Below are 25,351 nucleotides of genomic sequence, written 5' to 3'. Positions count from 1 at the left end.
CTTGGGGGGCAACAGTGTGGGGACTTCTGGAGTTCTGGCCCCACTGGTGGACCTCCTGATAGCACCTGGGTTTTGGACACTGGGTGACACAGAGTTTTGGACTGGATGGGCCATCGGCCTGATCCAACATGGCTTCTCTTGTGTTCTTAACCTTACAAGCGAGGAGAGAAAGATTACATTTTCCCCAAAACCAAGGCACTGGGTGGGTGGAAGCAATCCACAGTTCCCATCTGCTACACTCGAGTGCCATTTTCCCCACAGAAGAGGCTTTGCCTTGAGAAAAATCATCAGGATCCTACGCCATATGGAAAAGTTACTGCACCAAGGAACAACGGAAGTTCTTGGAGTTCCATTTGGGAAAACTCAGACTGGGTTCGGGTGTTTTGCTAGGCCACTCGATGGAACCAGAACATCAAACTGTCAGTACGGAAGGTCTGTAGTTGACGTGAGCTTTCGCTCTACCCCTGGAGACCAGCACGAAGGCTGCCAAAAATAAGTTAAACTTTCCAGAAGAAAAGACTTTGGGATCCACATAGTCATCGCTGCCAACTAGCCAACAGCCATTTGGGGAGAAGGATTTTTCATCTGTAATTTAAATACCAATCCAGTAGAAAAGCTGACCTACGGCGTCCGCCACTTGGTGGTCACACCATCTCTCAGGTTGCCAGCAAAATGGTCCACACATCCAACAATAAGTTTAAAAAAAGGTCAGTAGGCCACAAGATGACCTCACAGCCAATCTGCGAGGGTTTCCTTCATTCCACGGCCAATACTGCTATCTCCACGTTTAGCTTAAATTCTGCTGCTTCGCCTAGGAGCTGGCGTTTGTGCTCTGACCACGGTCCTGGGTTTTGCTCAGTCCAGCTGGCAGATGGGTTTACAAATCTACATAAGCAGAGTCGGTGTCCATTCTTTGGGCTTTCCCGAAGACCAGGAATGTACAAAGTCCGAGGAGATTCACCGTCGCCACGAGATGGAACATTGACGCCCAGGATCCCGTGCTCTCTATCAGGTGGCCAGCCAAGTACACACAGACGACACCTATGTGCAGACAGGAAGGAAGCGAGTCAGGGGCTGAGGAGGCAACTCCCTAACCAGTTCTCTGGAGTAAGAGAATGCCTATTAAATAGGGTTACCAGCAATTTTGTGGGTGGAGCCAGGAGGCTTTGGGGGTGGAGCCAGGAGCAAGGTTGTGACAAGCACAACTGAACTCCAAAGGGAGTTCTGGCCATCACATTTAAAGGGACCGCACGCCTTTTAAATGCCTTCCCTCCATTGGAAATAATAGAGAACAGGGGCACCTTCTTTGGGGGCTCATAGAATTGGACCTCCTGGTCCAATCTTTTTGAAACTTGGGAGTGGGGTGGGGGTTTGAGGAGAGGCCTCAGATGCTATGGTGAAAATTAGGTGCCTTGACCTCAAAAAACAGCTCCCTCAGAGCCTCAGGTACCCACAGATCAATTCTCCATTATACCCTATGAGAGAACCAGTCTCTATAGGATATAATGAAGGGCCCAGCAGACATTTCCCATCCCACTCCCGGCTTTCTGATAACCCTGAAATGGGGGGAGGGCTTCCAAGCCGGGGGATCCCCAGTCGCCAATTGGGGATTGGCAATTCTGCTATTAAACCATTTGATTGTGTACCTAATGGAGGTTTATTGGAGTGAGGAACCAATTTCTGGGCGATCACTTACCTAATAAAGCTCCACCAGTGTTGGCCACACCTATGGAAAGAAGGAAAAGAAACCGAGAGATGTAGGATGGGTCTAATGCCACAGCCCTTCATTTCTCCTCAGTGTGGACCCAAGGAGCCTCATATCATTCACCATTTTATTGTCACAACAATTCTCTGAGGTAGGTTAGGCTGAGTGAGTGTGACTGGCCCAAGATCACCCAGCAAGCTTCCACGAAATGAGTGAAGATTCAAACTCAGGTCTGCCAGATACTAGTCCCAGCACTCTGAATCATGACCCCACATTGGTTTTCGAAGGTTGCCAACCTCCAGGAAGGGAATCTCCAGATGACAGAGATAAGTTCCCCTGGAGAAAATGGCGAAGAAGAAGAAAGATTTATACCCTGCCCTTCTCTCTGAATCACAGAGTGGCTCACAATCTCCTTTCCCTTCCTCCCCCACAACAGACACCCTGTGAGGTGGGTGGGGCTGGAGAGGGCTCTCACAGCAGCTGCCCTTTCAAGGACAACCTCTGCCAGAGCTATGGCTGACCCAAGGCCATTCCAGCAGCTGCAAGTGGAGGAGTGGGGAATCAAACCTGGTTCTCTCAGATAAGGGTCTGCACACTTAACCACTACACCAAACTGGCTCTCTGTGGCATAATACTTTGCTGAGGTTCCACCCCTTCCTAAGCCCACCCTCCCAGACAGCCAGTTTGGTGTAGTGGTTAAGTGCGTGGATTCTTATCTGGGAGAACTGGGTTTGATTCCTCACTCCTCCACTTGCACCTGCTGGAATGGCCTTGGGTCAGCCATAGCTCTCGCAGGAGTTGTCCTTGAAAGGGCAGCTGCTGTGAGAGACCTCTCAGCCCCACCCACCTCACAGGGTGTCTGTTATGGGAGGAGTAGATATAGGAGACTGTAAGCCGCTCTGAGTCTCTGATTCAGGGAGAAGGGCAGGGTATAAATCTGCAGTCTTCTTCTTCCCCAGATTCTATTCCCCAAATTTCCAGGAATTTCCCACCTTGGAGTTGACAACCCTATTTGTCTGCTCCATAAAAGGCCACCTTTCTGCCAGCCATCTTGGATCGTCTTCTCACAAGACTTTGTTCGTTCTCTCTCTCTCTCTCCATTAAATCGTTCTTTAAGACCCCCCCCTTCTTGTAGCAAAGCCTCCCCTGAACCTCCCTAGTCAGGAGCAGCTGCCGGTGCATTCCCACTTCACACTTGACTGGCCCAAGTCTGCCCATCCAAGCTTCTCCCATTTGTGGCAGTTCACCAGGGGGCCACAACCATCGAGCCCTGGCTCCTCCCATCAAAAAATGGAAATAACTGGCACTCACCAAACAACAGGCCAGCGCACGATGGGGCTAGATCCTGTACGTTGACTGCGATGCCGCTGTTCAGGAGGAAGGGAAGGCATAAACGTGAGAAGGAGTGCCGCAGCTTTGAAAAGGAGCTACAATAGGGGATCACTGAAGCAACCTTACATCAAGTTGGACCACTAGTTGTCCGTCTGGCTTGCCACGGCCCACTCTGATTGGCTGCAGCAGCTCTCTATGGTCTCGAGCTGGGAAAAGTCTACCCCAGCACCTGGTGCATGAAGGCCAAACTACACCTTACAGTAAACGTGGATCCAGCCCATGGCCACTGATACCATTTTTGGTGAGTATTTTGTGGGTATGTATATATACGTGCCTGGAAGTCATGGTTGACTTCTGGCAACCCTAATGGGGTTTGGATGTTTCAGAAAAGTGGCTCTTTTGCCTGCCTCTGCCTCCCAGCCCTGGTATTCTTGGGAGGTCACCCATCCAAGTACTTGCCAGGGTCAACCCTGCTTAGCTTAGAATCATAGAGTTGGAAGGGACCTCCAGGGTCATCTAGTCCAATCCCCCGCACAACGCAGGAAATTCACCAATACCTCCCCTCCTATACACACATACATCCCCAGTGACCCCTGCTCCATGCCCAGAAGATGGCAAAAACCTCCAGGATCTTGGGCCCAATTTGCCTGGGGAAAAATTACTGACTGACCTCAAAGTGGCAATCAGCATTCCCCTGGGTGGGTAAGAAAGGGCCATGAGGTCAGGAGGGAAATTAAGCACTTCTTCACATACCCACATACAAGACAGAGTTATTTTGTGGAATTCAACAGGAGAGATGCCGGAAGATTGGAGGTGAGCAAATGTTCCCATCTTCAAGAAGGGGAAAAAAGAGGATCCGGGTAATTACCGACCCGTCAGCTTGGCGTGTATATCTGGAGGTGATATGATCACCATCTTCAAGTCCTTGAAGGGCTGTCATATAGAATATAGTGCAGAATTGTTTTCTGTGGCCCCAGAAGGTAGGTTCAAAACCAATGGGTTGAAATTAAATCAAAAGAGTTTCCAGTTCAACATTAGGAAGAACTTCCTGACGGTTAGAGCGGTTCCTCAGTGGAACAGGCTTCCTCGGGAGGTGGTGGGCTCTCCTTCCTTGGAGGTTTTTAAACAGAGGCTAGATGGCCATCTGACAGCGATGAGGATCCTGTAAATTTAGGGGGAGGTGTTTGTGAGTTTCCTGCATTGTGCAGGGGGTTGGACTAGATGACCCTGGAGGTCCCTTCCAACTCTATGATTCTAAGCGCGGATACAACCCTTTCTACCTTCATGATCCGCCTAATTCACAGGATCTTCATTGCTGTCAGATGGCCATCTAGCCTCTGCTTATAAACCTCCAAGGAAGGAGAGCCCACCACCTCCTGAGGAAGCCTGTTCCACTGAGGAACCACTCTAGCCTCTGTGATCTGACAAGATTGGGCTTTCCTGGGCTATCCAAGTCAAGGGTGTGCTGACAACCATTTTAGAGGGAAATTTAGGAGTTTTGAAAGTTGCCGTGTCAGGGAGGGGCTGCTTTGTCACTCTATTTTAATTCATTTTTTTAAAAATGATATTTACATTCTTTATAGTCTGCCTTTCCCACAGAGACTCCAGGCAGGGGAAAACCTCATGAGCCATCTCAGTCAGCAAAATGGGACATTCTGTAACTGATGCGTTCGGATTTTAGAAGTCTGGGACCACCAGAAAGGACAGAAGCACTGCATAAGTATTTTCAAGACACATGACGCGGCACAGAAATGACCTAAAGAGGATCCAACTTACAATCAGCTAAGTGCGCCACTGTTAGACCACAGCCCTTAAACAGTGTGATGCGGCAGCTAAAAAGCCAAATGCAATTTTGGGCTTTATCAACAGAAGTATAGTGTCCAGATCATGTGATGTGATGATATCACTTTACTCTGCTCTGGTAAGACCTCACCTGGAGTATTGTGTTCGGTTTGGGGCACCACATTTTAAGACGGATATAGACAAGCCAGAATGGGTCCAGAGGAGAGCCACAAAGACAGTGAGGGGTCTGGAGACCAAGTCCTATGAAGAAAGGCTGAAGGAGCTGGGTGTGTTTAGCCTGGAGGAGGTGGTTGAGAGGTGATATGATCACCATCTTCAAGTAATTGAAGGGCTGTCATCTAGAGGATGGTGAGGAATTCTTTTCTATGGCCCCAGAAGGTAGGACCAGAACCAATGGGTTGAAATTAAAAGAGTTTCAAGCTCATCATTAGGAAGAACTTCCTGACCATTCGAGCGGTTCCTCAGTGGAACAGGCTTCCTTGGGAGGTGGTGGGCTCTCCTTCCTTGGAGGTTTTTAAACAGAGGCTAGATGGCCATCTGACAGCAATGAAGATCCTGAGAATTTAGGGGGAAGTATTTGTGAATTTCCTGCATTGTGCAGGGGGTTGGACTAGATGACCCTGGGGGTGCCTTCCAATCCTATGATTCTATGTTTTATCCAAGCAAGTTTGTAAAACCGCTTTGTGCAGGTTTAGGTCTGCTGTTCCCGCCTTCTAGCAGCCTTTCCAATTTCATCTTTACAACCACCATTTGGGGTAGGTCCAAGGTAAGGGATAGGAACTTGTCCGAGCCCAAAAGCGATGGTCAAAAGAGAATCTGAACACAAATCAACCCAGACTTTCCCAGCTAAGCAAACGGACCCGCCTGCATCTGGTAGGTTTCCTATAATAACGAGAGGCTCGTGGGGAACCTTACCTGTGGTTGAAACCCTGAAGCCCGATGCAAGCCGAGGCAAACACAACCGCTCTGCAGAAACTGGAGGTGTGGCCGATGCACAAGGCGAAAATGCTGGACACACCAGAGCCAACGATCTAAAAGAAAAAATGTCAGAAACATTAGAGAGCTGCTGCCAGTCTGAGTAGACCAGAGGTGGGGAACCTCTGTCCCGTGGGCCGTATGGGGCCCTCGAGGTCACTTGGTGCGGCCCTCGGGGATTGCTGGACCAAACTGAGCCATGTGGCAGCCTTCCTGGGGCCTGGCTGGCCAGCAAGGATCGTGGGGCCCAGCCACGCTGTGCAGCAGCCTCCCCAGGGCCAGGCAGGGATCACAGAGCCCAGATGTACTGTGCCGCAGCCTCCCTGGGGCCTGGCTGGCTGGCCAGAATTGCTGCAGGGCCTGGAAAAGTTACTGTCACCATTCAGATTATCCCAGATGGTGTGGCCTAATATGCTAATGAATATGTAACCTATTATGCTAATATTAGGGGATGTGGTCTAATATGCTACTGAGTTCCTATGTATTTGCCTAGGGCGGCGGGCTGTGTGTGTGTGTGTGCGCCAGATTAGGCTCTCCCCACATGACTTCAAATAGAAAAACAATTATTTGCATTAATTTTGCTGACCTGAATCATTCTCCCTCGGCGGAGCACTGTTTTTTAAGTTGATAATTTTTATGGCCCACGAATGATGTTATAAATATCCATATGGCCCTTGTCAGAAAAAAGGTTCCCCACCCCTGGAGTAGACAATACTGACTTTGATGGACCGAGGGTCTGATTCAGTAGAAGGCAGCTTCATACGTTCAACAGGATTTTTGGCCTCCATTTTCGCAGCCCGAAGTCGGACAAACTTTCCATTCCCACAAAGAACGCTTGGAGATCTTTCCATATACGTCCCCCCACCCCCTCCAACAATTGTGTTACATCTTCCTTCCTCACCTGCATCATCTTCCGAGTGGTGATTGTTTTGTATCCTGAAAGCAAAAAGAAGGATGGTCAGAAAGCTGAGACAAGGTGAAATGCAAGCAAGGCGTTGCTCAGATTGCAAAGACGCTACTAAGTTTGTTCTACTTCATTTATACCCTGCTTTTCTCCCCTGCCACCAAGCACAATACATCATTCTTCTCACCTTGGTTTTAGCTTCACAACAGCCCTAGGAGGTAGGTAAGACTGAGTGTGTGTGATTGGCCCAAGCCCACCCAGCCAGATTCCATGGCAGAGCTGGGATTTGAACCCGGGTCTCCCAGATCCTAGACTGACAGTATATCTGCTATATCACACTGGCTCTCACAAGAGGCAGCTTCAAAGTGAGTTTTGAACTTGCGATTCCTCAAACCATAGCTTTTTAGATGAAATTGGGGGTGGGGGGAGACAGGGTGGTCTAGAGACACAATACCAGAAGGGGAGCTGTATGAGAAGAAGAAGAAGAATTGCAGATTTATACACCGCCCTTCTCTCTGAATCAGAGACTCAGAGCGGCTTACAAATCTCCTATGAGGTGGGTGGGGCTGAGAGGGCTCTCACAGCAGCTGCCCTTTCAAGGACAACCTCTGCCAGAGCTGTGGCTAACTCAAGGCCATTCCAGCAGCTGCAAGTGGAGGAGTGGGGAATCAAACTCGGTTCTCCCAGATAAGAGTCCACGCACTTAACCACTACATCAAACTGGCTCTCATGAGTCACAGGCAGCAAAAATAAACAGGAGTTTTAGGGCCAAACCCAGGGGTTTTTTTGTAGCAGGAACTAATTTGCATATTAGGCCACACCCCTGATGTAGCAATCCTCCTGGAGCTTACAGTAGGCCCTGTACAAGGAACCCTGTAAGCTCTTGGAGGATTGAACATAAGAACATAAGAGAAGCCATGTTGGATCAGGCCAACGGCCCATCCAGTCCAACACTCTGTGTCACACAGTGGCAAAAAAAATTATATATACACACACACTGTGGCTAATAGCCACTGATGGACCTGTGCTCCATAGTTTTATCTAAACCCCTCTTGAAGGTGGCTATATTTGTGGCCGCCACCACCTCCTGTGGCAGTGAATTCCACATGTTAATCACCCTTTGGGTGAAGAAGTACTTCCTTTTATCCGTTTTAACCTGTCTGCTCAGCAATTTCATCGAATGCCCACGAGTTCTTGTATTGTGAGAAAGGGAGAAAAGTACTTCTTTCTCTGCTTTCTCCATCCCATGCATACATGGGATTGGCTACATCATGGGGTGTGTGGCCTAATATGCAAAGGACTTCCTGCTGCAAAAAAAGCCCTGGCAACTCTGGATTTCCTTTGTGGTCTTCCAGCCAAGGACTAACCAGGGACAACTCATCTTAGCTTCTGAGATCTGAGAAGATCAGGCTAGCCTGGGCCATTTAGGTCACGGTAGAAAAAGAATACCATTTCCTTTTTTTCCAAAAGAAAGCTGTATTTCTGCTCCTTCCTCTAACTGCGCTCTGAGCAAAGAACAGGAGGACAAAATTACCTTGATTGATAAACTGATCGGAAAGGAATCCACTCAACAAGCTCGCTGGAATCGCCACCAGCCAGGGCACGACATTAAAGACCCACCCCTGGAAGAAGTAAAGAGGAAAATACAACAATCACAAAGACTTTACTTTAAACCAGGGGTCATTTCGTAGAAATAGAGGTGCCGGAGCTCATTAGCACAACTCATCTGCATAACGCATTTGCATATGCCACACACCCCCTGACATCACCGGAAGGCATACTAAATCATATTAGCTCAGCGTCTACCTTAAAATGCTTCTTGAATTATAATTGTCATAATAAAACCTTACTCCCATCGTACTTTTCAAATGACTTTCTCCTATGTGGCCCCAGTGACACGATGAAGATGTCCGTCTGTCTGCTTTATACGTTTTGTTTGGTTTCCCATTTTTTGTGGGGGGAAATATTAGAAGGTTTGTCAAATATGCCCCGTGGCGCAGAGTGTTAAAGCTGCAGTACTGCAGTCCTAAGCTCTGCTCACGACCTGAGTTCAATCCCCAGTGGAAGCTGGGTTTTCAGGTAGCTGGCTCGAGGTTGACTCAGCCTTCCATCCTTCTGAGGTCGGTCAAATGAGTACCCAGCTTGCTGGGGGGAAAGTGTAGATGACTGGGGAAGGCAATGGCAAACCACCCCATAAAAAGTCTGCCGTGAAAACGTTGTGAAAGCAGCGTCACCCCAGAGTTGAAAATGACTGGTGCTTACGCAGGGGACTACCTTTACGAGCCCATGGCACAGAGTGGTAAAGCTGCAGTACTGCAGTCTGAACTCTATGCTCACGACCTGAGTTTGATCCCGGTGGAAGCTGGTTTCAGGTAGCCGGCTCAGGTTGACTCAGCCTTCCATCCTTCCGAGCTTGGTAAAATGAGTGCCCAGCTTGCTGGAGGGAATGTGTAGATGAGTGGGGAAGGCAATGTCAAACCACCCCGTAAAAAGTCTGCCGTGAAAACGTTGTGAAAGGAACGTCACCCCAGAGTCGGAAACGACTGGTGTTTGCACAGAGGGCCTTTCCTTTCCAAATCTTAGAGTTCAGCAAAATTCTCACAGGGGGATTGAACAATGGAGCCCAGAAGCAAGTATTTTTTTTGGGGGGGGGGGGGGAAGAAAGAGCACAATAAAATGTGGAGGTTCTGGAGCTCCGCTCCTGTGAGCGCCTGCCCAAAATGAGGCCTGAAGCTGGGTATGTTTATCTTGGAGAGGAGGCAGCTGACAGGTGATATGATCACCATCTTCCAGAACTCGAAGGCCTGTCATATAGAGGATGGGGTGCTCTTGCCATGCCCTAAATGAATTTTTGCAAGCTGGAGAAAGTGCAAGTGAAACGGGGGATTTGAAGTGCTACCTCCTTGCGGCCACGGCTGCCAAGCTGTCTACAGACTGAAGAAATTTGCAGTTTGAAGCTTTTGGAACTTTGGCAACACTTTAAGGCGACGGTCTATTTCAGCCTGGACCTGGCGCAATGAAACTGGACGTTTTCTTTGTTGAATTGAATTATTTACGCTTGTGAATGGTGTGTTCCTATTTGTAAGGGTATGATTATAAGGGGAGATCCCTTTGCCAGCTCTTGAGGGGGTGTCGCTAATACCGGACCCTAAGGTCAAGAGCTGGGGAGTGCTCCTGGAGTTCTCTCTGACAATGGAGGCCCAGGTAGCAGCCACTACCAGATCCGCCGTTTTTCATCTCCGGCGGGTACGGCAGTTGGCCCCTTTCCTGGAACATGACGACTTAGCAATGGTGATCTACGCTACCGTCACCTCGAGAATAGATCGCTGTAATATGTCCCTCAGAGAGCACTGAGATCTAGCTCTCAAAATCTTTTAAAAATCCCTGGGCCAAGAGAAGCTAGACTGAAGGCAACCAGGGAGCAAGCTTTTTCAGCAATGGCCCCTCGATGGTGGAATCAACTTCCAGAGACGATGCGAGCCCTGCGGGACCTGAATCAATTCCGCAGGGCTTGCAAAACTTTTCTCTTCCAGCTTGCTTTTAAGATAGAACCTGACTAAACTGAAATTGGAACTGACCTGTAACCATCTAGCCATCTTATGTACGATTGTGACCTATAGCACCTTATAGTACCTGTTTTTATCTATTTTAATTAATTTATGTAATTGAATTGTATTTTAAAATTCTTGTTTACATTGCATTCTATCTAAATCACGGTTTCCATGTCTGTGAGCCGCCCTGAGCCCGCCTTTGGCGGGGGAGGGCGGGATATAAAAATAAACTTACTTTACTTTACTTACTTAATGCTCTCTGCATGAGCTACCCTTGACCCTGGCTCCACTAGTGCAGAACGCTGCAGCACGGCTGTTAATGGGGCTCCCTCGATGGAAGCACATTCAGCCAGTGCTGAAAGAGCTGCACTGGCTACCTATTGTGTTCCGAGTCCGTTTCAAGGTGTTGGTGTTGACCTTTAAAGGCCTTTATGGTCGCGGGCCTGCCTTTCTCCGCTTGTTCCCCAGAGAGCACTGCGTTCAGGGACACAAAACCTACTGTCCATCTCTGGACCAAAGGAGGCCAGGCTGTGCTCTACACAGGCTAAGGACAGAAGGCTGAGTCAACCTTGAGCTGGCTGCCGGAAACCAGCTTCCGCTGGGATCGAACTCAAGTCATGAGCAGAGCTTGGACTGCAGCTTTACCACTCTGTGCCGGAGGGCTTCTCTTTAAGGTACTACTGGACTGATTTCTTCAAGAGTTCATTCGTAATGTGCCTGTTTGATCAATAGGTGGCAGTGTTCTACCACACTCTGCCTTTCTCCGCAGGATTTACATTTTCAGCCTTTACCTTTCAAGGTGTTCGGCATGGATGAAGCAACCTGCAAGGGGTAAGCAAACTGTCTTCTGTAAAACATTAAACGGGGCTAGCGCTCAGTCGGCCATTCTGTCTAGCGATGTTGGCGGCGCTTTTTTTTGCGGGATGCATGTTTGATTAACATGGGCATGGGTGGGCGGGTGCTGTATTAGTATCCGAGTTTGCCCCGAGCCTAACACAGCCAGAACCAGCATTCATAGAATCACAGAATCATAGAGTTGGAAGGGACCTTCAGGGTCATTTAGTCCAACCCCTGAACAATGCAGGAAACTCACAAATCCCTCCCCCTAAATTCACAGGATCTTCATTGCTGTCAGATGGCCATCTAGCCTCTGTTTAAAAACCTCCAAGGAAGGAGAGCCCACCACCTCCCAAGGAGGAAGCCTGTTCCGCTGAGGAAACTCACAAATCCCCACCCCTAAATTCACAGGATCTTCATTGCTGTCAGATGGCCATCTAGCCTCTGTTGAACAGCCTCCAAGGAAGGAGAGCCCACCACCTCCCGAGGAACACTGTTCCACTGACGAAACTCACAAATACCTCCCCCTAAATTCACAGGATCTTCATTGCTGTCAGTTGGCCATCTAGCCTCTGTTAAAAAACCTCCAAGGAAGGAGAGCCCACCACCTCCCAAGGAGGAAGCCCGTTCCACTGAGGAAACTCACAAATACCTCCCCCTAAATTCACAGGATCCACATTGCTGTCAGATGGCCATCTAGCCTCTGTTGAACAGCCTCCAAGGAAGGAGAGCCCACCACCTCCCAAGGAACACTGTTCCACTGAGGAAACTCACAAATACCTCCCCATAAATTCGCAGGATCTTATTTGCTGTCAGATGTCCATCTAATCTCTGTTGAACAACCTCCAAGGAAGGAGAGCCCATCACCTCCCGAGGAAACCTCTTCCACTGAGGAACTGCTCTAACGGTCAGGAAGTTCCTCCTAATGTTGAGTCGGAAACTCTTCTGATTTAATTTCAACCCAATGATTCTGGTTCTACCTTCTGGGGTCAAAGAAAACAATTCCACACCATTCTCTATACAGCACTGTGTGTATGGATCCAGAATATAGCCTTCTCTTTAAACCCCAGCAATTAAGGAAAATACCAACAATACCTCAACTAGAGAAATCAGCACACAGACCAGGGGTGGCCAAAGTGCAGCTTGGGAGCCCTGTGCAGCTCTTTCACACATATTGTGTAGTTCCCTGAGGCTGAGGAGGAACTTAATGCAGGCTTATTTTCAAGCAAGTGTGCTTAGTATCGGCACCTCAGTCAGCCTCTGAGTGCTGACCCATAGGTAGGTGGCTATTTCCGCTGTGTGTGAAGCAGGGACGGAGGGGAAAATAGGCAGGCTTGCAAGCTTTTCTCCTCCACCACAGAGGTCGCCTGGAGACCTAGAGTGGAGAAAGTTAGAGTAAAAGCCGAGGGAGCCACTGGAAGGAGGGATGGAATTAAAGAGGGCAGCACAGGGTTCCCCTTAGTTTCGAAGCTCTTGTAGGACCTGTATTTACCAATCTTGGTGTCGAGGCGAAGAGAGATGCCTAATGATGCAAACAGCGGTCAGCTATTTATATGGTACATGTGTGTTTTCTTCTCCAACTGGTGCAAAAAAAAAAAATCCCTAACCTTTCCCTAGGCTGGTCTTATGAAGACTGTTATTCCCAGCTTTTTTTTTTTTAAGGAAAGTCTCCTTCTAGCATGGTTGTGTTGTAAAGTGCATACGTGTGAATCTTATCTTACTGTGCAAAGAAAGCATTAAAAGAAACAGGGCAGGATACTCAGGCGCGAGTCTTCACTGGCCAGAGACCCCTTTAAAGGAACGGATGGGGTATTCCGAGTTGCTCTCTGGCCTTTACAACTAAGCAGGAAGCCAGATTTATGCCTTGGAGACCCTGTCACAGCGTCGGGGCTTGCCTTTCTGTCGTGTATGTGGACTTATGATACGATCCTGTATTACCATTCCTGCCTGGATCATTTGGAGCCTTTGAACATATGAAGCTGCCTTATACTGAATCAGACCCTCGGTCCATCAAAGTCAGTATTGTCTTCTCAGACTGGCAGCGGCTCTCCAGCGTCTCAAGCTGAGGTCTTTCACACCTATTTGCCTGGACCCTTTTTTGGAGATGCCGGGGATTGAACCTGGGACCTTCTGCTTTCCAAGCAGATGCTCTACCACTGAGCCACCGTCCCTCCCTTTAGGACTGTCAGCTTGGGGACTCTGGAACAATGGGCAGTAGGATCCAAACCCCTGCCTCCCAGGCCTAATCAGAGCCCCCTGGTGGTTCAAACGACCCAACGGTGTTCTAGTGCAGGAACCTTGAGCTGTATATAGTTGGCCCTAGTCTGCAGTCCTCTAGTTTGCGCATTACCAGTGCTCTTGTCTTAGCAGGAGCTCCTCTGCATATTAGGCCACGCCAATCCTGATGTAGCCAATCCTCCAAGAGCTTAGAGGACTCTTAGTGCAGGGTTTACTGTAAGCTCCAGGAGGATTGGCTACATCAGGGGGGCGTGGCCTAATGTGCAGAGGAGCTCCTGCTAGAAAAAAAGCCCTGCGTGACGTTACCATGCTGTTACTAATAAAGAGAGCTATGATCACTGCAACCGTGTCTCCTCCATGCACTGAACCCCCTATATTCCACTTTCATTTCCCTCCCCTCTGACGGGACAGGAACTTACTTTCGAATCCGGGAACGTTTCCTTGAAGAAAGTCGGCAGCCAGGAGAGGAGGGTGAAGCAGGTGCTGGCGGCGGTGAGCTGAGCCACTATCACAGCCCTGCAGGTGCACAATGGGAGAGGGAATCTTTACATCGGGCAAACCGGCAGGGTTGCTTAAGCTTAGGTCGCCAATCTCCAGGTGGGGAGCAAGAGAAAGCGCAAGGCTTCCGTGATTACCAGCCTCAATAATTAACAAATCCCAAGCAACTATCAAAACTCATATAATAATCATTTAAATATAACAACAGCTCAGAAGACCATCAGAAATAAAGTCCAACTCATAAGCAATTCAGTGCTGTCTTCTTGTCAAGAAATGGTGAGAAGAAGAAGGATGGTGCCCCAACAGTCCAAATTTGATTTGTACGTCAGCCAGCAGTCCAGTTATTGCAACAAGGCTGTACTAATGTCCTTGTTTCACAGTTGCTTCTTCAAGCTTAAGAACATAAGAGAAGCCATGTTGAATCAGGCCAATGGCCCATTCAGTCCAACGCTCTGTATCACACAGTGACCAAAATACACACACACACACACACACACATAGTGGCTAATAGCCACTGATGGACCTCTGCTCCATATTTTTATCCAATCCCCTCTTGAAGCTGGCTATGCTTGTAGCTGCCACCACCTCCTGTGGCAGTGAATTCCACATGTTAATCACCCTTTGGGTGAAGAAGGACTTCCTTTTATCCATTCTAACCTGACTGCTCAGCAATTTCATTGAATGCCCACGAGTTCTTGTCTTGTGAGAAAGGGAGAAAAGGACTTCTTTCTCTACTTTCTCCATCCCATGCATAATCTTGTAAACCGCTATCATGTCACCCCGCAGTTGACGTTTCTCCAAGCTAAAGAGCCTCAAGCGTTTTAACCTTTCTTCATAGGGAAAGTGTTCCAACCCTTTAATCATTCTAGTTGCCGTTTTCTGCACTTTTTCCAGTGCTATAATATCCTTTTTGAGAATATTATAGCATTGGAAAAAGTGCAGAAAAGAGCAACTAGAATGATTAAAGGGTTGGAACACTTTCCCTATGAAGAAAGGTTAAAACGCTTGGGGCTTCACAAATCCATTACAGATAACGCCAAAAATTCTCTCTCCATTCATTTTGTAGCAAGTAAATGCATTTGGCCTGTTGGGACACCATCCTTCTTCTCACCAACGGATTCCTTGACAAGAAGATAGCATTGGATTGCTTATGAGTTGGACTTTATTCCTGAAGGTCTTCTGAGCTGTTCAGTTATATCTAAATGACTGCATTGAATTTTGCTGATTTTCATGATATATTATATGAGATTTGATAGTTGCTTGGAATTTGTTAATTATTGATGCTGGTAATCCCAGAAGCCTTGTGGTTTCTCTTGCTACCTACTACTGTGATTCTCATTTTGGTTTACTCTCCAGGTGAGGCCTGGAGAAGATCCTACTATTACCACTGGCCTGCAGAGGAGGAGGAGGAGGAGAAGGAGAAGGAAGAGAAGAAGAAGAAGAAGAAGAAGAAGAAGAAGAAGAAGAAGAAGAAGAAGAAGAAGAAGAAGAAGAAGAAGAAGATGATGATGAAGATGAAGATATTGGATTTATATCCCACCCTCCACTCCGAAGAGTCTCAGAGTGGCTCACAATCTCCTTTCCCTTCCTCCCCCACAACAGACAGCCTGTGAGGTGGGTGGGGCTGGAGAGGGCTCTCACAGCAGCTGCCCTTTCAAGGACAACCTCTGCCAGAGCTATGGCTAACCCAAGGCCATTCCAGCAGGTGCAAGTGGAGGAGTGGGGAATCAAACCCGGTTCTCCCAGATAAGAGTCCGCACACTTCACCACTACACCAAACTGGCTCTAGAGATCAGTTCCCCTGTTTCAAAATGGCTGCTTTGGGAGCTCTCCAGAACCATCAAAAAGCAGGCAGAGAAAAAAGCTTTTGGCCTTAAGATCATGGTCCAAAGATCCCCACCTGCCAGGGTTGCCAACCTCCAGGTAGTGGCTAGAGATCTCCCGCTATGTGATTCCCAGGAAACGGTTTTGCAAGAGCTTCTTCCAAGAGCAAGTAGCATTACAGAGCTCAGGAATCAGGCTTCCAAGCAGTTGCCAACTCTGGTTTGGGGAGGTCCTGGAGTCCAGCAGGGATGTGACGCCTAGGATCCCCTCTCCAAAGGTGCCGTTTCCTCCAGGACGGTGATTACACCAGCACTGCAACAGCAGGGAGATGCGCTGATGGGGAAAGCTACACCTGCTGATTTTCAGCCCATCGTGCTGCTTTGAAAGACATATCGCCTCAGACTACTGAAATAACAACTGGGAGAACAAGCTGAGTGGTAGAACAGACTGGAATATCTTGGCAGTAAGGTTTACCATCCTGAATACAGTTGTTATCTTTTGAATCGTTCCACTAGAATTCCACCAACAAACTTCAGCGTTTGTGAAACTTGAGGTAATACAAATTTTCAAATACAAATTCAGTATTTCAAATATATATATATATATATTTAATGGCTGCTTTGGAGGGTGGCCTGCAAGGCATCGTACCCCGCTGAGGTCCCTCTCCTCCCTAAACTCTGTCTGAAAGCTCAAGGACATTCAATGAAATGGCTGAGCAGTCACGTTAGAACGGATAAAAGGAAGTCCTTCTTCACCCAAAGGGTGATTAACACATGGAATTCAATGCCACAGGAGATGGTGGCGGCTACAAACATAGCCAGCTTCAAGAGGGGATTGGATAAACATATGGAGCAGAGGTCCATCAGTGGCTATTACCTACAGCGTATAGAAGGAACTCTCTTTCTGGGGCAGTGATGCTCTGTATTCTTGGTGCTTGGGGGGGGCATCAGTGGGAGGCCTTCTAGTGTCCTGGCTCTACTGGTGGACCTCCTGTTGGCACCTGGGTTTTTTGGCCACTGTGTGACACAGTGTTGGACTGGATGGGCCATTGGCCTGATCCAACACGGCTTCTCATATTTTGTTATGTTCTTCACCTCCAAAATCTCCAGGAATTTCCAGACCCAAAGCTGGCAACCCTAGCTGAAACGAGGGGGGAACAATGGAAGAATCAGGGGTGTTCACATGTAAACATTTCTCTCCCACCTTTCCTCATGGTCCAAGGCAGCTTACAATAATAGTTAAAAACATTTTCACTTCAAAGCCAAAAACAAAATAACAAACCCCAAACCTCTCTGTCACTCAGAGACTGCAAGCTCTGCCCCATAATGTCAGCGCTCGCACTGTCACCAAGATGGAGCTCACAGCCCTGTTTCTGGAGCCGCTAAGTCCGGGTTGTGAAACTCCTGGAAATTTGGAGGTGGAGGCTCTTTTTTGTAAGCTCGTGGAGGATTGGCTACATCAGGGGCGTGCGGCCTAATTTACAAAGGCGCTCCTGCTAGAATTCTACCCCTGGGTTCTTGGCACGAGGAAAGAGCCACTGTTAGTGGAATGGATCTTTGGGAAAGGTTCAAACGCTTGGGGCTCTTTAGCTTGGAGAAATGTCGACTGCGGGATGACATGACAGAGGTTTACAAGATTATGCATGGGATGGAGAAGGTAGAGAAAGAAGTCCTTTTCTCCCTTTCTCACAATACAAGAACTCATGGGCATTCGATGAAATTGCTGATCAGTCGGGTTAGAACGGATAAAAGGAAGTACGGTACTTCTTCACCCAAAGGGTGATTAACACATGGAATTCACTGCCACAGGAGGTGGTGGCAGCTACAGGCATAGCCAGCTTCAAGAGGGGGTTAGATAAAAATATGGAGCAGAGGTCCATCAGTGGCTATTAGCCACAGTGTGTGTGTATATATGTATATAAATTATTGGCCACTGTGTGATACAGAGTGTTGGACTGGATGGGCCGTTGGCCTGATCCAACATGGCTTCTCGTATGTTCTTATGTTCTTAACCCATCTTTTAACTAGAACAGGAGCCCACCAAGTCGTTTTGGAAAGTAGGTGGGGTCATAGGGCACTTTTGTCCAGCACAGCTTCCGATTGGCCACTGGAGATCTGATTGGCTGTGCAGGTCTTGAGAAATGCTGGATTTCACAGAGTCTTTGAGTTTCTGACCCCCATCTGTCAGTCAGGGTAGACAACTAGCAAAAGACACTTCAGGAACCGAAGCAAACTTTTAAAAGTCAAGAAACGGGAAAACTGCAGCGGTAGCCATGTCCTCAACTTACCATACAGGGGCCTTTTTAAATAACTGCTTCCAAGGCACTTTGGGCTGCTTTGAAATGGAGAGGCTCCTGGCTAAGTCTTCGAATGGGATGATGATTTCTGCACACAGGAAACAAAACAAGTCTAAGCTGATGAAGACCTCTGCTGAAGAGCTTGACGGCGGCGCCGCCTTCTGCAAAAAAGATGCGTTGCTTCTGACCTTTACTTCAAGAGTCACTAGAACACTTATTGTGTCATTTTGCCCACTAGGACAGTCCCTGTGACTTGAGTATTAGAATAAACTATGTCAAGCAAGCTAGAGGGCAGCAAGTTTGTTCAGTTTATTCAGTTGTAATTCTGGGATACCTCCAGGCCCCACCTGGAGGTTGTCTCCTGGTGGGGCCTGGAAATATCCTAGAACAGGGGTGTCAAACATGCAGCCCAGGGGCCAAATCAGGCCTTCAGAAGGCTCCTATCAGGCCCCTGGACAACTGGCTGTCATCGGCTTCCTTCTCCCTCTCTCTTGCTTCCTTCTGCATCACAGCTTGCTTTGCAAGGCTTGCTCAATCGCACAGGAGCTACAGAGCAAAACCTCTATTTTCTCCATTGGCTGAGGCTCCTCCCTTGGAGAGGAAGGGGGGAGGGAGAGCTTGCTTTGCTAGGCTCTCTCAATTGCACAGGAGGAAATACTTCTATTATCCCCATTTGCTGAGGCTCCTCCCTTGGAGAGGAAAGGTGGGGGGAGGGAGAGCTTGCTTTGCCAGGCTCTCTCAATCACACAGCAGAGCTATTGAGCCAAGCCTCTCTTTCTTCTATTGGCTGAGGCTCCTCCCCCTCCTGGTCCCCTGGGGAAGGAAGGAAAGAGCCAGAGTGGATCCCATGGAAGTGATATAAAGAAAGCACCTGAAAGACCAGTGAGTGCTAATGTTTTAAACATGTTTTATTTTTAAGGGTTTTTTTTTTTTTAATCTTTAACTCTGTCTGTCTGTGTTCTTTATAAAGTTTATCTCTCTGCTACATTTTGTGACAGGCATGGTATGGCCTGACAAGGTCTCAGATCTGGCCCCCAAAACAAATGAGTTTGATACCCTGTCCTAGAACTACAACAAAGCAGCTATTTCCTCCAGGGGAACTGATCTCTTCCCTCTGGGGATCAGTTGTAATTTCAAGAGACTTCCAGGCAGGGTTTTTTTTGTAGAAAAAGCCCAGCAGGAACTCATTTGCATATGAGACCACACACCCCTGACATCACCCTTGTTTCACACAGGGCTTCTGTTGCCAAAAAAGCCCAGCAAGAACTCATTTGTATATTAGGACATACCCCTGATCACTGTTCCCTCTAAGCTGCAGAGTCTTGTGAGCAAAAATTCTGCTTCGTGCGCTACTGGCATCAAAGTTGTGAGCGACTGCATCAATGAGTGTGCTCTGGGGCCATGTTTCCTGAGCTAAGACAAAAATGTGTGAGCTGGAGGCTAGAAATCTGTGAGCTAGCTCATGCTAGCTCAACTTAGAGGGAACACTACCCCTAGGCTTCCCAATCCCCAGGTCCCAGCGGGGGATCCCCCATTTTCATAGGCTTCTCTCTGCCCCCAGCCAGCTGGCCGGTGGGGGAAGCCCCGCCCCCTATAAACAGCATGTAGTTTTAGAGCTCCTGCAGGTCCGTTTTTAAAATATGTGCCTTTAAGGCTGAGCAGGAAACAGGAACGGCTTCCGAGAAAGCCCCTCCCTTTGTTTTGCTTTTGTTTTTAGATCAAGTAAAGTTCTGCAGGAAGAAGACCCAGTAAGTATTTGTGTGTGAGAGAGAGGGAGGGGGCAGGGGATTCCCTGGAGGCCCTCCCCCCCCCTTTTGAAAGCATGGGGGGGAGGGAAATGTCTACTGGGCACTCTATTATTCCCTATGAAGAACGATTCCCATAGGGAATAATGGGGAATTGATCCGCGGGTATTGGGGGCTCTGGGGGGGGGCTATGTTTTGAGATAGAGGCACCAAATTTTTAGTATAGCATCTAGTGCCTCTCCCCAAAATACCCCCCAAGTTTCAAAACGATTGGACCAGGGGGTCCAATTCTATGAGCCCCAAAAGATGGTGCCCCTATCCTTCATTATTTCCTATGGAAGAAAGGCATTTAAAAAGGTGTGCTGTCCCTTTAAATGTGACGGCCAGAATTCCCTTGGAGTTCAATTATGCTTGTCACACCCTTGCTCCTGGCTCCGCCCCAGTGTTTCCTGGCTCCACCCCCAAAGTCTCCTGGCTCCGCCCCCAAAGTCCCCAGATATTTCTTGAATTGGACTTGGCAACCCTAATTACCCCTGACGCCAAGCTAGCCAGAACTGCGTTCCTGTGTGTTCCTGCCCCAAAAAAGCCCTGCTTCCAGGACACTTGGAGATCAGCAACCCTATAAAGCAGGGGTGGCCAACAGTAGCTCTCCAGATGTTTTTTTGCCTACAACTCCCATCAGCCCCAGCCAGCATGCTCAATAGCTGGGGCTGATGGGAGTTGTAGGCAAAAAACATCTGGAGAGCTACCGTTGGCCACCCCTGCTATAAAGGAAACCCAATGACACAAGAGAGAGACAGACAGCGACAGAGAGAATATGTGTGTGTGTGTGTGAAGGAGGTCTAACCTAATTTTCAGGATCAGGGCCTGCACTTCCTATACCTCCTGCAAAAATATATTCTTCTGAGGGGGTCCCTCCCCTAACCCCGCCCTTCACAGGCTCCACCCTCAAATCTCCAGGAATTTCCCAACCCAGGGTTGGCAACCCTCATGATTTTCCATTGGGACACTTTCTGCTGCAAACCTTAAGTGTTACTTTTAAAAGTTAGCACCCCCCAAAGGTTCACCCAGCGTTCATGTTTCTGATCATCGGCCCGCGCCAATATGAGCCCTGGAGTGGGAGGAGAGCAGGAAAAGGGTGACTCACCTTTTTCATGGAGGAGGTATTTGCACACGAAGTACACCCACAGCAGTGTCAGCAGGCCCGAGAAATAGAAGACGCTTTCCCACCCGTACCACTCCAGGAGGACGGATCCTGCCCCCCCCATCACCAGCGTCCTGGAAAGCAAGTAAGGTTTAAGACGGTGCGTGGGCCCTTCTGACATCACACGCGGAACTGGGGAAGAGGCCAGGAACGAGGACAACCCGGAATGTACACCCCCATTTGCTGTTTGGTGGAAAGTGCCAACAAGTCCCAGCTGACTTATGGTGACCCCGTAGGGTTTTCAACGCAAGAAGAAGATGATACTGGATTTATATCCTGCCCTACACTCTGAATCTCAGAGTCTCAGAGCGGCTCACAATCTCCTTTATGTTCCCTCCCCGCCCACAAAAGACACCTTGTGAGATAGGTGGGGCTGAGAGAGCTCTCACAGAAGCTGCCCTTTCAAGGACAACTCTGCAAGAGCTATGGCTGACCCAAGGTCATTCTAGCAGGAGGAGGAGGAGAAGAAGACAACGACAACGACTGCAGATTTATACCCCGCTCTTCTCTCTGAATCAGAGTGGCAAAACAATCTCCTATATCTTCTTCCCCCACAACAGACACCCTGTGAGGTGGGTGGGGCTGAGAGAGCTCTCACAGAAGCTGCCCTTTCAAGGACAACTCTGCAAGAGCTATGGCTGATCCAAGGTCATTCTAGCAGGAGGAGGAGAAGAAGGAGAAGAAGACAACGACTGCAGATTTATACCCCGCTCTTCTCTCTGAATCAGAGTGGCTTACAATCTCCTATATCTTCTTCCCCCACAACAGACACCCTGTGAGGTAGGTGGGGCTGAGAGAGCTCTCACAGAAGCTGCCCTTTCAAGGACAACTCTGCAAGAGCTATGGCTGACCCAAGGTCATTCTAGCACGAGGAGGAGGAGAAGGAAAAGAAGAAGACGACGACTGCAGATTTATACCCCGCCCTTCTCTCTGAACCAGTCTCAGAGCGGCTTACAATCTCCTTTATCTTCTCCCCCCACAACAGTCACCCTGTGAGGTGGGTGAGGCTGAGAGGGCTCTCACAGCAGCTGCCCTTTCAAGGACAAGTCCTGCGAGAGCTATGGCTGACCCAAGGCCATTCCAGCAGGTGCAAGTGGAGGAGTGGGGAATCAAACCCGGTTCTCCCAGATAAGAGTCTGCACACTTAACCACTACACCAAACTGGCTCTCAAGGAAGGCTGAGGCCTTCCTCTGATGCTGCCTTCCGGCTCTGGGATTCAGAGGCTTAACACCTCTGAATATGGAGGTTTCGTCTTAGTCACCATGGCTAGTAGTCATTGATAGACTCGTCCTCCATGAATCTCTCTAATCCCCTTTTAAAGATGTTCATTCCTGTGGCCCTCACTGCATCTGATGGCAGCAAACTCCACATTTTAATCACTCTCCGTGTAAAGAAGTATTTCTTCTTGTCCATCCCGAACCTCCTGCCCATCAGCCTCATTGGGTGCTCCCAAGTTCTAGCATTTGGGGAGAGGGAGAAAAATTGCTCTTTGACAACTCTCTCCAACTCTATCATGTTCTCTCTGAGTGGTCTTTTTTCTAAACTGAAAGGTTCCGGACTCTTCAGCCTTTCCTCATAAAGAAGGAGTTCCAGCACACACACACACACCCCACCAATCATCTTGGTTGCCTGCCTCAGGTTTGCCACTGCCAGCTTGGTGTAGTGGTTAAGTGCATGGACTCTTATCTGGGAGAACCAGGTTTGATTCCCCACTCCTCCACTTGCAGCTGCTGGAATGGCCTTGGGTCAGCCATATCTATCGCAGAGTTGTCTTTGAAAGGGCAGCTTCTGGGAGAGATCTCTCAGCCCCACCCACCTCACAGGGTGTCTGTTGTGGGGGAAGAAGATAAAGATTGTAAGCCGTTCCCGTAGGAGTGGTCCTTGAAAGCGCAGCTGCTGTAAGAACTCTCTCAGCCCCACTTACCTCACAGCGTGTCTGTTGTGTGTGGGGGGGGGGGGGAGGTAAAGGAGATTGTTGTGACCGCTCTGAGACTCTGAGATTCAGAGTATAGGGCAAGATATAAATCCAATATCTTCTTCTGCCTCCTCAGCACAGCTCTGGTATTCCTTGGAAGTCTCCCATCCAAGTATTTGTCAGGGCCGACTCTGCTTAGCTTCCAAGATCTAACGAGTTCCGGCTAGCCTAGGCTATAGGAACCCACCTAACAAGACAGAACCATCTGCTTGTGTTGGCTTTGTGGGAGGGAAATGCAGTGAAGTTAGTGCTGCTGTGACTGAGTGCCATTGTACTCCACCTTGAGTGCACAGGGGAAGGGACAGAGAATGACAGAAGTCAGTTGGGGTTTGAGATTTTTTTTTTTTCCCCACAAGGAAAATATGCACGCTTAATGGATCTGCAGTCCACAGAGATAGGGTTGCCAATCCCCAGTTGATACGCCCTGGAAATGAATTTCTCACAATACAAGAGCTCGTGGGCATTCGATGAAATTGCTGAGCAGACAGGTTAAAACGGATAAAAGGAAGTCCTTCTTCACCCAAAGAGTGATTAACATGTGGAATTCATTGCCACAGGAGGTGGCGGCTACAAGCATAGCCAGCTTCAAGAGGGGGTTAGATAAAAATATGGAGCAGAGGTCCATCAGTGGCTATTAGCCACAGTATGTATATATGTGTGTGTGTGTGTGTGTATATATATATATATATATATATATATTTTTTTTTGGCCACTGTGTGACACAGAGTGTTGGACTGGATGGGCCATTGGCCTGATCCAAGATGGCTTCCATCCAGCATCCAGACAAGAATAAAAGTACATGAAAGACACTGCAGACTTTTGCCGACCTGAAAAATCAGCCGTGGCTGAACATAAAGGTAAAGGTTGTCCCCTGTGCAAGCACCAGTCGTTTCCAACTCTCGGGTGACGTTACTTTCACAACGTTTTCACAGCAGACTTTTTACAGGGTGGTTTGCCATTGCCTTCCCCAGTCCTCTACACTTTCCCCCCAGCAAGCTGGGTACTCATTTTACTGACCTCAGAAGGATGGAAGGTTGAGTCAACCTTGAGCCGGCTACCTGGCCCCAGATTCCTCAGGGATCGAACTCAGGTTGTGAGCAGAGCTTAGGACTACAGTACTGCAGCTGTACCACTCTGTGCCACGGGGTTCTACGTGGCTGAATATAGCCTAACTCAAACAGGACACAGCATCTTATTCCAGGACACTGTAATGCTGGACAACACATCCAATCACCATGTTAGATTACAGTGTTCCCTCTAAGCTGAGTTGGTGTGAGCTAGCTCACAGATTTTTAGCCTCCAGCTCACACATTTTTGTCTTAGCTCAGGAAGGATGACCTCAGAGCACCCTAATTTATGCAGCAGCTCACAACTTTAATACCAGTAGCTCACTAAGTAGAATTTTTGCTCACAAGACTATCCAGCTTAGGGGGAACACTGATTACACAGAGAAGCCATTGGAATCCAGAAACATAAACACAATTTCAACAGGAAGGAAGAAAGTTTAAAAATGAATAGGGTATGGCTTCCAGTTCTGAAAAACGCATAATGCCCTACAGCTTACAACAGCACTACAGATAAGATTAGAATTTCAATAGCCAATCCATATACAAAAGAATCCCCCCCCAGGTAAGCTCCTCCATTAGCATGTCACAACCCAGGAAGCTCCCACAAGATAATGACTCAGTCCTACCCCACCTGCCTGAGTAAGTAACATGCCTACCATCTTCTTCTCAATTTGACCAAGAGAGACTCCAGTTCTCTGGGTTACACCTCTGAGGATGCCAGTCACAGTTGCTGGCGAAACATCAAGTCTCACAATGCCAAGACCACAGCCACACAGCCCAGAAAATCTACAACAGCCAATGAAGAGAATCACGGAAAGAGACTGAGATAAGCGAAGAATCCATGACAAATAGCTAATACAATTCCAGCACTAATTCTGACCAGTGTTCCCTCTAAGCAGTGTGAGCTAGCTCATGGTTTTTTAGCCTCTGGCTCACATTTTTGTCTTAGCTCAGAAAAAAATGGCCCCAGAGCCAACAGATCTATGCAGTAGCTCATAACTTTAATGCCAGTAGCTCATGAAGTAGAATTTTTGCTCACAAGACTCCGCAGCTTAGAGGGAACCTTGCTTCGGACCAATTCGTACAAAGTGTCTGGACAACATGAGTACACATATAAAAAAATCAAGTCACCAAACAGCACACAAAATTTGTAAGTAGCTGCAAGCTTCACAATTGATTTTTGACAACAAAGTGCTTGGGCAAAAAGTCTCAGTAATACTTTTGAAGTCTGCAATGTATCCAAATCTGGTGAGCAAACGTCCCAGTCAATGTTCCCTCTAAACTGAGTTAGCGTGAGCTAGCTCACAGATTTTTAGCCTCCTGCTCACACGTTTTTTTGTCTTAGCTCAGGAAGGATGACCCCAGGGCACAATAATTTATGCAGCAGTTCACAACT

At 48.3% G+C, this 25,351-nt stretch overlaps 1 protein-coding gene across 1 annotated transcript in view; it reads right to left on the bottom strand.

Moving 5' to 3' along the window:
- Positions 1–836: 836 nt before the first annotated feature.
- Positions 837–25,351, bottom strand: part of LOC132567535 (voltage-gated purine nucleotide uniporter SLC17A9-like) — a 45,104-nt gene continuing 20,589 nt past the window's right edge. Inside the window, exons 5-13 of the mRNA XM_060233217.1 lie at positions 20,856–20,986; positions 17,955–18,051; positions 13,765–13,861; positions 8,254–8,341; positions 6,717–6,751; positions 5,756–5,871; positions 3,017–3,072; positions 1,697–1,726; positions 837–1,041 (exon numbers count right to left, since the gene is read on the bottom strand). Coding sequence (XP_060089200.1) covers positions 878–1,041; positions 1,697–1,726; positions 3,017–3,072; positions 5,756–5,871; positions 6,717–6,751; positions 8,254–8,341; positions 13,765–13,861; positions 17,955–18,051; positions 20,856–20,986 — 814 coding nt within the window. The 3' untranslated portion in view covers positions 837–877. The remainder of the gene's footprint in view (positions 1,042–1,696; positions 1,727–3,016; positions 3,073–5,755; positions 5,872–6,716; positions 6,752–8,253; positions 8,342–13,764; positions 13,862–17,954; positions 18,052–20,855; positions 20,987–25,351) is intronic.

This window comes from Heteronotia binoei, chromosome 2 (assembly GCF_032191835.1).
Source record: "Heteronotia binoei isolate CCM8104 ecotype False Entrance Well chromosome 2, APGP_CSIRO_Hbin_v1, whole genome shotgun sequence".
Lineage (NCBI taxonomy): Eukaryota > Metazoa > Chordata > Lepidosauria > Squamata > Gekkonidae > Heteronotia > Heteronotia binoei.
Note: the sequence above shows the minus strand (reverse complement) of the source record. Positions and strands in the feature narration are given on the sequence as shown.